Genomic DNA, 15616 nt, shown 5'->3' on the forward strand with positions numbered 1-15616 from the left:
CAGGGTCAGGGTTACCGTATTGATGGATGGATGGATGAATGGATGGATGGATGGATGGATGGATGGTTAGATAGATAGATACGTACATACATAGACAGACAGGAAGGATGAAAGCAAGCCTGTTCTGTACATTCTGTAGCAGTTGTAAATAGCTAAGGATACTGGGGCAGGGGGCAGGTGGGCTCTGGAGCTACCTCAGTTCAAGGTTCTCCTTCGGTCACCCACTGGGTCACTGAGATCCCCCTTAACATCACTCTACAATGTGAGTCAAAAGGAGAGAGAAGAAGGGCCTGGATCCCGTCTCTGCCTCCTCACTAACTTCTGAGCCTCTAACCGCTCCAGCGTCATCCCCATTTCCAGCCTGACCTCCTCACTTCAGTTAAAATGACTCCTGTATTAACACAATCAACTCTCCTACAGTGGCAGGGAGTTTCAGCATCCCTTCACATTTCCAGCCATCTTGACTGAGAATTACACACCACAAAAGGCTGTCTTCAGCTCCCCCACATTGCCTTCACCTCTTCGCCACTGTCACCACCTGACTCCTTTCTGACTACAGTCTCTCTCCTTTGTGCTGTCCCTGGAGTCCCTGTGCACTGCATCTCCCACTTTGATCCGATTCAGTGCCATCCACATCACCCCCCTCCTTTGTCTGACCCATTTCAGGGCTTCACAGAGCACATCAACACGTCGCCTCTGAAAAACACTCCAGACAGATCTGCCTTGGAACACAGACCACTGCAGCTCTCGCTTGAGTGTTCTTTCTCAATCTCGTTTATTCTTTCGACTTCAGGACAGATCTAAGGAGCCCTAGCTTCCCATTCTAGCTTCTAATCTAGCAATACAGAGTGTTTCTTGCTGCAGTGTGGTGTGCCAGAAAGACCACTGGCTTTAGAGCCAGGAGTCTGCATCCAAATCCCACTTCCACAAATTCTCCCCGGATCACTTACATAATGGTGCCTCCAGAGTGCTCATCTATTTAAAAACATGGAGGGAAAAAATTACCTTGCAGAGTTGTTGAGACTATTAAGGAGAGAGCGTATAGAAAGCACCTCGTCCAGTTCCTACAAACAGTGTATATTCAATATCTATAGTTCCCTTTCCTCACTCCCACCCTTCTAAGCTTCGCACTGCCAGGCCGCTAATAAATGAGGCTGGAAGTGCTACAGCGGGCTGCAGTCCTGCCATCACTATGCCAATAAATCCATTTACATCTGAGTTTATTGAGCCAAAGTAGAAATCCATAGCTTCTACTTAGAGCAGCAGTTCTTAACCCTGGGTGTACATTAGAATTACCTGGGGGACTTTTAAAATAAAAGAATATTTGGGCTTTACTGCCAAAGATTCCAGTTTCATTGACCCGAGGTAAGGCCAGGTTATCAGTGCAGCCCAGCATGAGAACCACTGATTAAAATTAACTGGCATCACCCAGAGTTAAATGGAACCCAAGGGCCCTTGGCACTCGTGGCCCACTGTTACAAGATCCCCCCAGACAAGACCATGCATAGATGCAATCTCCCCAAATTTACTTTGGTTGCATAGACTCTTAAAATAATCTCAGGGAACCAAGCCACTTCATATGGATCTCTATCACTTGATATGGCAGCAATCAAGGTGGAAAAGTATCCAATAAATATGTAAAAGAATTCAGGAGTCTCAGACATCCCAAAGGAAAACACAATACGCACCTCAGGAGATAATTTTAAAATATACTTCTATGCCCTAGAATACCTGAAAATCTAGGCCTAAACTGCTTCCTGTATGAAACTGTACATTAGTTATCTTTCAGTTAGTGGCTCCAGTCACGAATTCACCAGCCTTATGAACAGAATGTGTATGTGATGGTTAACTTTGTTTCAACTTGTCAGGGCTAAGCAATGCCCAGAGAGCTGGTAAAACATGATTTCTGGTTGTTCCTTTGAGGGTATTTAAGGAAGAGATTAGTATTTGACTCAGTAGACTGAGTAAAGAAAATCCACCCTCACCAACAGGGGTGGGCATCATCCACTCCTTGAGGGCCCAGACAGAACAAAAGGTTGAGGATGAATATTCTCTCTCTCTCTTTCTCCTTCTCCACCCCCTCCTCCTCTCCCCTTTTCCTTCTCCTCCCTTGAGCCAGGAAGTCCATTTTCTCTGCCCTTGAACAGCCCTGGTTCTCTCGCCTTCCCGCTCCATGACTTACACCAGCGCCTCCTCTCCTCCCCTGGTTCTCAGGCCTGTCCCGGCTCTCCATCCTGCGAATGGCACGTGGGGGACTTCTCGGCCTCCATAACCTTAGGAACCAACTTTGTGAGGAATCTCCTCTTATACATGTTTGATTTTTTTCTGTTTCTCTGGAGAACACTGACAAACACAGATTGGTTCCCTGGTTCAGAATCAGCGTCTGCACCTCTGAAGGCAAAATGCAGTGTCAGTCCATCCACTGCTCTCAGAGCCCAGCCATCAGGGACCGCCCTGTGCTCTGGGGAGCTGCACCGTATCTACCTGAGAAATTCTTCAGAACACCCTTCTGCAGCCCACCTGGCTACCAGACGGCCATGGCCAACACACACAGGCATTCTGTTTGGTCAGCAGTGTTTTAAAAAAATATGTATCCATTGCCATCACTTAAAAAGCAGCCATTTTTTCATATGCAAAACCCCCTGAGATTCCAGGCTCCCTTTAATAACATCTGCATACGTGGCACCATGAGGCCCCTCCCTTCACGTGGCAGCCACTGTGGAGCTGCCGAGCGGCTGCGCTCCAGCTCCAGCCCAGGCCCGCCGGCTCCCCGCAGCCCTCACCAGCTCCTAAGGTGGTTCATCCAGCCAGAGTCCCTCCTTCTCAGGACCCGCCTGGCCCCGCGAGCACCTGCGGTTGCTAACGTCCGTGTGACCGAGGAGGCAGCTCCTACGTGGGATAACCTCAGCTCGTAAGTCGTCTTAGAGGTTCTCCTCCGGGTTAATGACCTTCTTAGGGCACATGTGATTCCAATCTGGATATCTTCCTGACACTCTCCGCCTGTCCGGGCCCCTGAACCTATCCTGATAACCTGACCTTAATTCCTGCTTTCGGCCTCTGTTTGACACAGGGACCTGCATGCCACTACTGTGCCCTCGAGTGTGCCCTGCCTGATCAGTATAGCCACGGTGGCTTCTGAAGAAGGATGAGAAGGCTGAGAACCTCGTCTCCTGACACAGATGGCCCACTTCAGCTTTTCACCTTCAATTTTTCCATACTGTGTCATGATTCAGATACCACAGTGGGACTAAACTGCAGCAAGCAGTCCTTCAGACAGTGTGAAGTTAAACGATGCCAAGAAGATTCCTGTAGAAACTAGAGTCCAAGTACTTCAGTCATAGTAAACTGGTTACGGTCCCACCTCGGGACTGGGCTAGGGCACCATGGTACCAAGTAGACCACTGCTATAACATATAGCAGTATACAGACTATACAGTGTATAGACTATTGCTATAAAATGAATTTTTAGGGGTGCCTGGGTGGCTCAGTGGGTTAAGTGTCTACCTTCGCCTCAGGTCATGATCTCAGGGTCCTGGGATCGAGCCCCACATGGCGCTCCCTGATTGGCGGGGAGCCTGCGTCTCCCTCTGCCCCTTCCCCTGCCTGTGCTTGTGCTCTCTCTCTGAAATAAATAGATAAAAGCTTAAAAATAAAATAAAATAAAATAAAATAAAATAAAATGAATTTTTGTGTCCCCCCAAGATGTATATGATGATGCTTAATCCCCAAGGTGACAGTATTTGGAGGAAGGGCCTTTGGGAGGTAATCAGGTCACGTGACTGGAGCCCTCAAGATGGGACTAGCAGAGACTTATAAGAAGAGCCTTGAGAGAGAAGCTCTCTCTCTTGGCCACATGAGGATACAGCGGGGAGATGGCTGTCAACAAGCTATGAAGCAGGCCCTCACCAGACAATGGATCTGCGGGTGACTTGATCTTGGACTTCCCAGTTTCCAGAAATATGGGGAATAAATATGTGTTGTTTAAGCCACACAGTCGACGGTGTTTCTGTAGAGCAGCCTGAATGGACTAAGACAACTATATGCACAATTATGGTTTTATCTAACAAAGAAAAGTTAGCACTGATATTTTTTAAAGGTTATGTTTGTCACATCTACTATCAGCAGGAAATGATTACGATTTAGCCCGCTAGTGCAGTGAGATTCTGCCATTTTGCTAGATATTTCCATACGATGCTGCCGAGGGGGGGTCCTAACTGTAAAATTTTAACTTGACTATATTCTGAATAAACTGGCTCATTAATTTAAGAGGCTGCTTCACATAAAACTTTGTTTACAAGTAAGCTTCTCCTCTCCCTAAAACACTGTATTCCGAGCTTCTAAGTACTTCTTGCTCCGGTGATAAAAAATTTTAGTAGACAACTAGAACTTTTCCTTAGTTATCTCACTACGGAGTATACTTTTCCTGAAGAAAAAAAAAATGGTTTCCCAGCATCATATACTCAGGTTTAATAATTCTCAGAATAAGAATAAAGAAAGAATATGTATAAGTCAATTTTCACCACATCCTGAAGAAAGTCAAGGGCAGCATCTTCTAATGACATATGATTCAGCCTCATGACCAGTTCTTCAAGAAAAAACGTAATAGGTATAAAACAATCTTTCTCTGGTTTAGTAACTGTAGTGACTCTTAGACTTTTGTCATTTCAGTAATCCCCCTTTATTCTGGGGACCACAGCTTCTCAACATAAACCTACCAGTTGGGAAGTTCATGGGTGCAGACCTGGCCCAAGTGGGACAGACCCGGGAAAGCTGATCTATGCCTGTCTGTAGATTATCCAACATGGGATCCGTTTCCCGCTATATGGACTATGGAAGTGGAGGATTTGAGCTACATTTCCCATTTCATTTATAGTACTTCGTGCTGGATTTCCACCACCCGCAAATAAAGAATCCTAATTAATACAGAAGTTATTTTTTTTTTTTACTGACTGAGTTCTTATGTAAATGATTTATCTAACCCACTGACTTACCTCATCCAAGAATAAAATTTAGACACTGAAGTCCACACTCATTTTCAGAATAAATTCACTCTATTCTACATAAGAACCATATATGCCTAAAGCATAATATTAAGTAAAATCATATTGCTGAATATTTAATGGTTTTTCATTCTAACATCAAAAAATTCTATTAGTGGATAAAAGACGTATGCTTGGGAATATAAGTGGATAATGGCTTCATGATGGAATAATGAAATCTCACTGTGGCAAATCAGGATGCAGTCAAACTCCATGCTGTTCCAATATTTAAAAGGTCTAGTTCACCTTTCATTTCTTTGGGATGGCCACGTAGAACTACACTGATGCTGGTGAACAATATCCTCATCCTAGGAATCTGAAGAGTTTATTTTGGGACTGAGACTATCAGTAGCAGCCTGATCATCAGATTAGGAGCATACAAATGCTAATAATATGTAAATCAGTTCCTAATGCGAACTTAAGTTTTCAGAGTAGTATAGCCAAATGTCCCACGGTTATGATACAACAACTTCAGGAACTTAGATCTTAAAACTTTCAACAGGTATTGTGGATTCCTTCTGGGACACAGGTATTTTTTTCCTGGTTGTTTTGTGCTATACAAGAGTTTCTTTCTTTTCTTTCTTTCTTTCTTTTTCTTTTTCTTTCTTTTTTGTTTGTTTGTTTGCCTTGTTGCTTTACTCTCTTTGCACAAACTAAAGGTCCAGAAAGACATCAGTGCTTCAATGTAGGCATTTCATCTATAATAGAAATGTCATTTCATCGTACTTTGGGGGGTGTGGGGGGAACGCTTTCCATTTTCCCAAATAGGTTCCACTTTTTTCCTGTCTGACCAGCAAGGAAAGTAAGGACATAATAATATAAAGTTAGAACTCTTAGAACTACAGAAAATACGGAAATTTGATTTTGAAGAGAAAAAAAATTAGATTATAATTCCAGAAGGATTTTTTTCCTTTGACCTTCAAGAACATGAGCAGAGGCAACGTTAGGTTCAAATAAGACAACCACTCAAACCAATAAAGCCCAACGAATCAAAACAAAGATACCGTAACTGTAAATTTATGAATTAAAGAGATTATATAAATAATGTATTCTTATATACTTCTGAATTTGGTTTTAAATGAGCTGAAATCGAGTTTTAACTGGAATACATGGAGGTCAATGAGTCTGCGATCTAAGAGTTACCAAGGAGACAGCTTGCCACCCTAATAGAGCATAATAATTGCTAAAACCAAATTAATTATGCTTGGTAATCACAGATCTCATATGTATATTTTCCACAACAGGAGTGTGGAGAAACTAATATAAATTGCTGACTTCCATTCTCACTTGGACTTCATAACCCTTGGATACAGAGTGGAAAACTAGTCAACTAGAAGCTAAAAATAAAAGTTTAATGAGGCACAAAAATCCCATGTTTTACTTAGGGGAAAAGAAAATAATTTCCCCACCTTGAGCAGAATGTATTTTAAAAAGTGTTCCCTAATCTCTTCTATAGTCTATAGTGTATATTCCAGCAGACCATACTCTCTGAACAACATCAAATTAAGAAGGTAGGAATTTTTCTTATATTAGACTAAAGCTATATAACTACAGGTTGAAATATGGGGCTGAGGACAGCTAGCCATATCTTAAATCACAACCAAAATCCTCATTTGTGATGAACCTAGGCCTCGGGTTAAGGCTTTCTGTTCAGAACCTGCTCCCTGGTCCAGGTGGCTTCCCTCACACTAACCGTAGCCTAGTCACTTGGATTCTGCCTCTTCTGCGCAAAGCATGTGCGGACCCGGCCCCAAGATGGCTGCTCTCCCAGCCACACCCTGCTTGCACCATATTTAAAGGAATGCCATATACGCTGGTTTATATCGATTCTGGACACCCCAGCTGTGAAGGTGCCTGAGATCAACTGCTGACACAAATAAGGAAAATGAGATGCCCCTTAGCACAGCATAGTTAATATGTAATCCTACCTAAAGACAGAAGGCCTATTCGATAACTTCCATTAGAGTCTTTCCTCCCCATAAGACTAACAATGATTTTTCCCCCAAATTTAGTTTACTTATACTAATTGTATCTTATAAGGAAAACTCATTTTTACTTTTAGGGCTACTATTTTAGTTTTTAGATAACAAATACAGTGAATCTTCATATAATAAATAATTTAAATAAATCCACTATCTGAAAAAGATGCTGGCAAGCCAATCCTACAAATATTCAGAGTTAAATAAATTACTTTAAAAACTCATTTACATTTAAATAATTACATTTAAAAGCTCATATGTGGTATCACATATTTTTACCTTGAGAAGATATGTGGGAATATTGCTGAAATCCACTGGCAACTTCAAAAGGAAACGAGCTGAAAATTCACCAGTCTGTAGGACAAAAGGTATAATAATAAAGATTAAAATAAGAAATTGATTGTGAAGTGACAATTATAGCCAAGGCCACAAGTTCAACCTGTTCAAACTGGAGGCATTTTCAATTTGGGTTTCCTAACATTAGCAAGAAAAGAAGGTTGGAAAAGCAGGGAAAGATCAAAAAGAATTCTTAAATTATTAGCTACTAAAAGCATAATTAGAATTTTTTAAATCTGCACTTTCAATGTGCAATAAAATTATAATGTCGCATTACCTTTTTGGGTTTTTTTAAGTGTAAAAGAATACATGAATGTGTGATTCTTTTTTTTAGTCCAAGCAATAGAGACAGACCTCTCCCTTTGATTCATTTCCTTTTTATTCAAGCATTCAGACCACTAAGATTTATAACCCACAAGCGACTGACATACATCACTATCCTTTACAGTGTGTCTGGGAGTGCATACAAAGGTCAAACTTCTGCTGAGCGAAAGCAGTCTATCAGTAGGTACCCCAAATAAGATTCTAATTTCCTGAACAATGTATTAACACATTATCACCAACTAATATTTTTCAGTAATTCTATGAGCATAGTCTCCATAGGAAAGATGTACAGAGGTTTAGAGATTTAAAACACTTAACCAAGCCTAAATAATGACTTCTACTTTTTTTAAAGAAAAAAACAACTCGTGTAAAAGAAAAAAGTTTTCCTCTCAATTTATGATGATGGGAAATCATAAAGTTGTTTTTATGATGGGCATGGCTAAGGCATCATATTTTTTTAAAAAAAACTTTGTCATAGTGTGGAGAAGGGGCTTTCCAGCTGGGCTATCAGACACCTAGGGGTGCCAAGGAACCTCTGCAAAGGCCACAAGGAAGGGTGCTGAGCTGGTGGGGTCCTGGCTCTTCCAACCTCTCCCCCTGCAAGCCTGCAGTTCAGCTTGGGATTTTGACATATTGGGTTTCACTATGACATGCTGTTTGCACAAAGAACTCCAGGGATGATCTAGAACTAAAGAGTGGATCTCTCTCATCTTTTATTTTGGGAACACTGAAGAGCTCCCAATATCTCCACTGTCTTCCCCCCTTAAACACACACACACACACACACACACACACACACACACACAAAACAAGCACCTCCAACCCCTAAAACACATGCTTAAACACAGCAAGCATTTACAAATATTTTTTTATGGATCGGTGGATGAAGGCACATAAGCATACCTACACACCTCTTACAGAAGATTCCACATCAATCACCACGACTTTCTACAAATACTCTAACAACTGGCTGCTATTTTTAAACTCTGACCTAAAACCTTGAAAACACAAACAGAAATATAAACCTTGAGCTCAAAAGATAAAATTGGTAACTACCATCTGCATGGCGGATCGTCGTTTTACTGCTTACAACATCTTTTAACTCACATCGACCTCTGGTTAAGGACAGAACACTTCCTCATTGCCACAAGCCTAACCCCATGACACAAAAAGCAGAAACGAGAGAACTGAATGGACAGACTCAACGCTGAGGCAAGCCAGACAGACTCACAGAAGCCACTGTGCCACCAGAAATGCCAGTGGTGAGAAACAGGAGGCATCACGGGAGCTGAGCAGCTACAGTCACAGGGCACGCCCACCCATGCAGGCTACTTGAAAGGGTAGGTAAGAGCCGCCTAAGGATCTACAAACAGCTCACCACAGTGGGATGGGAGGAAAAGGTCTGTGAAAGAGCCTCAAAAAATTCTTCCATTCTATCACAACCCAAGATTACTAGAAGGTATGGTTTTGGCGTTTTGTTAAGCTCCTAGAGGATTCTACAACTAACACCACCTTTGAGTGTGATGCTTTCGACCTAAGTACAGGGGCTCATATATTGAAAGAGGTGAGTATAGGGACAACATAAAGCACTACAGAATTATATGTGAGATTATAAGAGGGGCATATAGCCCAGTGGGAATTTGGGGGGTGTGGGAAGAACAGAAAAGTCTTCCTTGCGTGCTGGTACAGTTCTACAGAGGAAGGAACGCTCATCAAAGAAGACAAATTCCACCATTGTCCCCATTCTTGCTCCTATATAATCAATTTTTCCCTCTTTACCCACTCACCAAAAAGTCTTCCTTAACTTTCATCAGGTCCCATCTCACTTCCCTGTTGTACTTTACAAAACAACCTCCTGTAAAGAACCAGTCTACATTTGTCCTTTCACTATTCTCTCTGAAGCCCTTTCCTGACAGCCTTCACGGCCCCCCACCCCCCCGCACCAGTCAACCCCAACCGCTCATCAAGGTCACCAATGACCTCCCCACGGCCAAATCCAACAGTCATTTCTCAGTGCTCATTTTATTACTTGTTCTCTCAGCAGCATTTTGACATAGCTGATTACTACTCCTTTCCTGGAACATTCTCCCCTTGGTTTCCAGGATCCCACTCTCTCTTGGTTTGACTTTACTTCACTAGCCCTCCCTACAGCCTCCCCAGCCTCGGAACACTGCAACACAGCACCAGGGCTCAGCCTCAAGACCTCTCTCCTTTCCTAACACTTCCCAGGTGACCTCATCTAGGCTCCAGACTCTCTCAATACCATTTATGTGCTGATGATTCCCAAATGTTCTATCTCTGCCCAGACCTTTCCCTAACTTGTTTCATTTATCCAACTATCATGAATGAAACCAAACTCCTGATTTCCTTCCTTTGATATTAGTCTTCATTTTAGTAAATGGCAATTCCATTCTTTCAATCCCTCAGGCCAAAAACCTCAGGTTTTTGCTCATCCCACGTTCAAAGTGGCAGCAAATCCTGTTGATCCTACCCTCAAAATAGATCCTTAGTCCAACCACCTCTCACCACAGGACAACCACCTGATCTGAGCCACAGCTATCTCCAGCCTAGGTCACCGCAATCAGCCCCAAGTGCTTCAGCCACTGTTCATCTGGAATTCTGTTCCCGTCTCTGTAGGCACAGCAACCCTTTCAATATATTAGCCAGATTATGATCCTCCTTTGCTCAAACCTCTCAAATGGTAGGAGTTTAGCTCCTTTACAGAATAACCTGACAAGACAGCAACTGAGCAGAGATGTGAAAGAGGTGAGGAAGAAAATCATGTGGAATGTGAAGGAGAAACATCCCAGGCAAAGAGAACACAAAGTATAAAAAGGGTTGATGCAGGGGCAGGACTAGATGTTCAAGAAAGAGCAAGGACGTCAGTGTTACTGGAGCAAACAAGCACTAATACCGATCACTAATTCCGAGGTCACCCCAAAACTCTCTTTTCCTAACCGCTGTAGGATGTGCAACAATCACTCAGTAACATTAGTAAATACCAAAATGACGACTGCATCTACATGGAACATTTGTTAAGTAATTCCAGGGGATATTGAGAGAGGTTTTCTACAAGTACCAAAGGGTTAGGAGAGGTTGCAGAAGGGAGTTGGTTGGACAGACAATAATAAATCAAACTCAACTCATCTTCATTTTCAATTTAGAGACGCAAACCATCTACAATCAATGAACAGCCATTTCTACCCACTGGTATACAATGTCAATCGGTGAGTTAAAATGGCAATCTCAAAACACTCATGTTAGACTCAATGGCTCTTCTACATTTTTTTTGGAAAACAATAAAAGGAATAAAATGTGGAATTTAAAAATTAAAACAAGCCTTGTACATATAAGGTAATGGGAAATATAATTACGTATTTAGCACTTGGACTCATGTGAACTGCTAGTTATTTTAGTCCACGTACTACATTTTAGCTCTTTTTGCCCTATTTTAGTTTGTACAATATATTTTTATTCTACCAGCTATTTTAGAAGAACATTCCTTTAAAAATGCTTAGACAATCCCTACTTTATCCCCTCTCAAAATGTTGATCCTAGAACTAATATAAATTTATGTTTATTGGCAAAAGAGTGATTTCCACAACTAAACTCATAATAAAAGGCAAGTTGATCCAAGGACTAAGGGGAGTTTGTGTTTATCAGCAAAGGACTGATTTACACAACTAAATTTCATAATATGAGAAACTTTTAAGACTATAAAAGGAATTTGGTGCTCTGGAAACCATAGAAAGTACTTTCCAATAACCAAATTTCCAGCTGACTATACATTCTTTGTTTTGCCATGAGAGAATAAAGAAAACTCAGCACTTGTTTCTAACAGTGTTGGAAATGCTGGAAACCGACTCAAGAATTCAGTTTTCAGTTCTGCCACTGATTTTCCTTGTGACCTGGAAGTAATCTCCTTCTGTGTAACTAAGTAAATGCTGACTTAAAACATGTCTTAATATAAAACTTAAGCTATAAATTACATAAGGAGCAAAACATAAGTGAAAAATCCATTCTGAGTTCTACCTCAGATGACTTTTTCTGTTTTTATATTCGAAGTTCCAACAGTTATTCAAGCAATTTACGGTCACTCTGTTGTAACGTCAAAGATTGCTTCCATAGCAATCTTTCCTGTAAGCTGAAAATGAGACATTTAGATGCAGCCAAGTGAACAGAATAATTTGATTTTTTTGTCAGTCCTTGGTCAAAGCTTCTCTTGGATAGATGTAGAAAATTATCTGACCTATGACTGTTAAAATGTCAGCCATTCTGCCAACTGCCTTAATGGCAATTTCCCCGGCTTAGCAATAAATATGTGCATCCTTTCTTTTTTCCAAGTTATAGTACACTGGCAAGTAACTTAAACTAACAAGACCCTGAGTTTTGGCAATTTATTAGGTCTGAGCTTTTCTCCTGGCAATAGCAGCTGTGTCATGTGACAGGTAGTGACAGGTAGACATCTTGTGCAGAATGGGCTCCAAACCCAGGTTGCTTGGTAAAGGGAAATTCCACTTTCTTTCTTAGAGGCTGTTCCCTTGTCAACAAACAAGCTGTCATCCAAAACTGACTGCTTCTACCGCTTGGATAGCTACAAGTGAAGAAACACTCAAGAATGACTACAAATGTAACAGGGTGACAATTGGATAAGGGTGATTCTTCGAATGGATTCTAACAACGAACAGCCCAAGTCTGCAGACTGTTCCTTGGCAAATGCATAACTACCCATTACATATGAAAAGGAAAGCCAAAGTCAGTCTAACTAGGATTTCATAACATCTCACACTTCACAAAATGTTTTCTAAGCTACATTATTTAATTATCCCAAAACTCTGTTCAATAGATATAATTCCCTTACACCTATTTCAGAAATGAGAAAACTTGGGCTTAGAACAGTCAAGAAACTGCCCACAGCCACTGAGAGAGTAATAAAGACAGCTCAACTTCAAGACTCAAGATCCATCTATCCTATTCACTACTATGAATTAAGAGCCTCAAATGTGTCTGTCAGGCCCTAGATGAGGTATTGCAAGTATAATGAGTAAAGGAGACAGCCCCTGCCCTCTTGAGGCTTATCATCTAGTGGGTGAGTCAGACATTCACCAAAATAATGCTCCTATAAATTACACCCTGTGAAAAATCTATCCAAGAAAGAGCAGAGTGCTCTGATATTTCAGGAAGACTGGACCTGTCTAGGCTTTGGGGTTCATTACTTTGTGGGAACTCTTAGAAAGCCAAGTCATAAGACCATGTGGAAAAATAAACAATTAACACCAGCCAGGAAAACTTCAAAGAAGCATAGCAATGGGGGGGGGGGGGCTAGCTATACCAGAGAGTAAAGACAAAGAAATTACAGGAGGGTAATACTGGTACTAAATCAACAAACAGAAACCTAAGTCCAGAAATAAGGCCAACTACATTTAGTGTATGATTGATGATGTGGGACAACTGCATTGTCATCTAGGAATAAAGTTAGGTCCATATTTCACATCATATATGAAGATAAAGTCCAAGTGGATTATGCATTTCAGTGTATAAAATTGAAACCATAAGGAAGAAAACACTGATGAATGCCTTTATAACCTTGCAGCAGGGAATGCCTTTCAAATAGGACTCCAAATTCAGAAGCCATAAAGGGAATGAGGGGTAAATTTGATGGCCTGAATATAAAAATTTTGTGGATGGCAAAAAACCACCATCGGCAAAGTCAAAAGACAACTGACAGAGGAAAATGTATTTGCAACCCTATCACAGTCTTACTGAAAAAAAGATTTTTAAAACCCAAGAGGAAAACAGGCAACAAATATACAGAAAAGAAATACAAATAACTCTTGGACATGAAAAAATGTTTAACCTCATTCATAACAAAAGGAATACAAATTGAAATTAAACTGAATATCATTTTTTACCAGACTGGCAGAAATCAGGACTTTAAAGATATCACTGCACTGTGTTCACCTCCACTGTTTCTGATGACAAGTCAATGTTGACTCAAATAACTGCTCACCTACAGATAAAGTGTCATTTTCCTGTGATCACTTAAGATTTTCTCTTTATGTTCAGTTTTCAGTATTCTGACATGCATTTTTCTTGGTTAGGGTTTGTTGAGATTCTTGAATCTGTAAATTTATGTCTTTCACCATATTTGGAAATATCGAGGCATTATTTCATCAAATATTTCCCTGCTCCCTCTTCTTCTCCTCTCCTCTCCTTCCAGGACTCTACTTTCACATATATTCAATGTTTTAATTTTGTCCTGTAAACTCTGCCTTCCCTTCTTTCAAGTATCAACTTCTATCCAGTACCTAATTGCTTTCAATCACTATCCAGCATCTTCAGGCACATGTCTTTATATTCTGTCCAAAGCTTAGAGTTGTTATGTATGGAAGGGTTAGTGCAGACGCTACCAGGCCATTATGCAAAGTGGAACTTGACAGAAATCTACAAATATGTCAATATACTGTTTCAACATTGTGGAGAAATAACCACTCTGATATATTGCTGCTGGGTGAATAAATTATTAGTATGAACTTTATGGAGGGCATTTTAGAGATAAAATTATAAACACACATAATCTTTGATCTAGCAATTCCTCTTCTAGTTATTTATCTTACTTGATAATAAGACGTACTTGAACACATGCAAAATGACAGGTACAAGAATGAAGGAGCTCTCTATATTTGGGGGGAAAAAATCCCTAAGCTATGTTAGGTCAAAAGCAAGATGCCAAACATGGTGTATAATATATGTTCATTTGCATTAAGAGAAAGGAATATATATATATATATGTATTTGTATTTCCCTATATGTGCATATTGAAACTCTGAAAAGCTACACTAGAAAAAAGCTATACCAGTGCTTACCTGGGGTGGAGGAGGAAAGAAAGGTGGCTCTGATTTGGGTGGACACAGGACAATGACGGGAGGGAGACTTTTCACTACATATATTTTAATAGATTTTGATTTTGGGGCGCCTGGGTGGCACAGCACAGCGGTTAAGCATCTGCCTTCGGCTCAGGGCGTGATCCCGGCGTTATGGGATCGAGCCCCACGTCAGGCTCCTCCGCTATGAGCCTGCTTCTTCCTCTCTCACTCCCCCTGCTTGTGTTCCCTCTCTCGCTGGCTGTCTCTATCTCTGTCAAATAAATAAATAAAATCTTTAAAAAAAAAAATAGATTTTGATTTTTCAGCAATATGAATATATTACCCACTCAAAAACTTTTAAAAAGGAATTTGCAGGGGCGCCTGGGTGCCTGTCGGTTGAGTGTCCAACTCCTGATTTCGGCTCCGGTCATTACTTCAAGGTTGTGAGGCTGAGCCCTGCGTCAGGCTCCGTGTTGAGTGTGGGGTCTGCTTCAGATTCTCTCTCTCTCCCTCTCCCTCTGCGCCTCTCCCTGCTCACACTCATTCTCTCTCAAATAAAGAAATAAAATCTTTTTAAAAAGGAATCTGCAAATAAAAGTGTACATAATGAGATGCTCATAATTCATGCATTTGTTCATTCATTCATCCATTCATTCATTCATTCAACAAACATTTACTGAACACCTATTGTGCCAGGTGCCAGGTTAGGTGATGATGGAGATCTTAAGACAAACAAAATACAATCTCTGTTCGCGTGGAGCTTAAAGTCTACTCTAAGTAGACGAACAAAATATTATGATGTGATGCTCTGACAGGGATAATCAGTGGATGCTTCTGGAAGTAACTGAGCTAGGACTCTGCATTTTAGGTGACAGAATTCCATTTGAAATTCACCTGAGCAAATGAAAGATAATTTCTTAAAAGGATATGAGCTATCTCATGGAATCTAAGACTAAAAACACAGCCCAGCCTCAGTTCGAAAGACTTGAATACCCTCAGCAGTTTCTCCTTATCTCTGCTCACTTTGTGCTTCATCTTACTTTCTCTCTACCTACCATTTTTCTGATTCTTT

General features: G+C 40.9%; 1 protein-coding gene across 2 annotated transcripts in view; it reads right to left on the reverse strand.

Moving 5' to 3' along the window:
• The window catches only part of BABAM2 (BRISC and BRCA1 A complex member 2), a 408693-nt gene that overhangs the window by 248973 nt on the left and 144104 nt on the right, over positions 1-15616 (reverse strand). For both annotated transcript variants that reach the window (XM_045809160.2, XM_045809161.2), the window contains exon 6: positions 7298-7372. In XM_045809160.2, the coding sequence (XP_045665116.1) occupies positions 7298-7372 (75 nt within the window). The remainder of the gene's footprint in view (positions 1-7297; positions 7373-15616) is intronic.

The sequence above is a fragment of the Ursus americanus genome, chromosome 7 (assembly GCF_024610735.1).
Source record: "Ursus americanus isolate L20-20 chromosome 7, mUrsAme1.1.p, whole genome shotgun sequence".
Lineage (NCBI taxonomy): Eukaryota > Metazoa > Chordata > Mammalia > Carnivora > Ursidae > Ursus > Ursus americanus.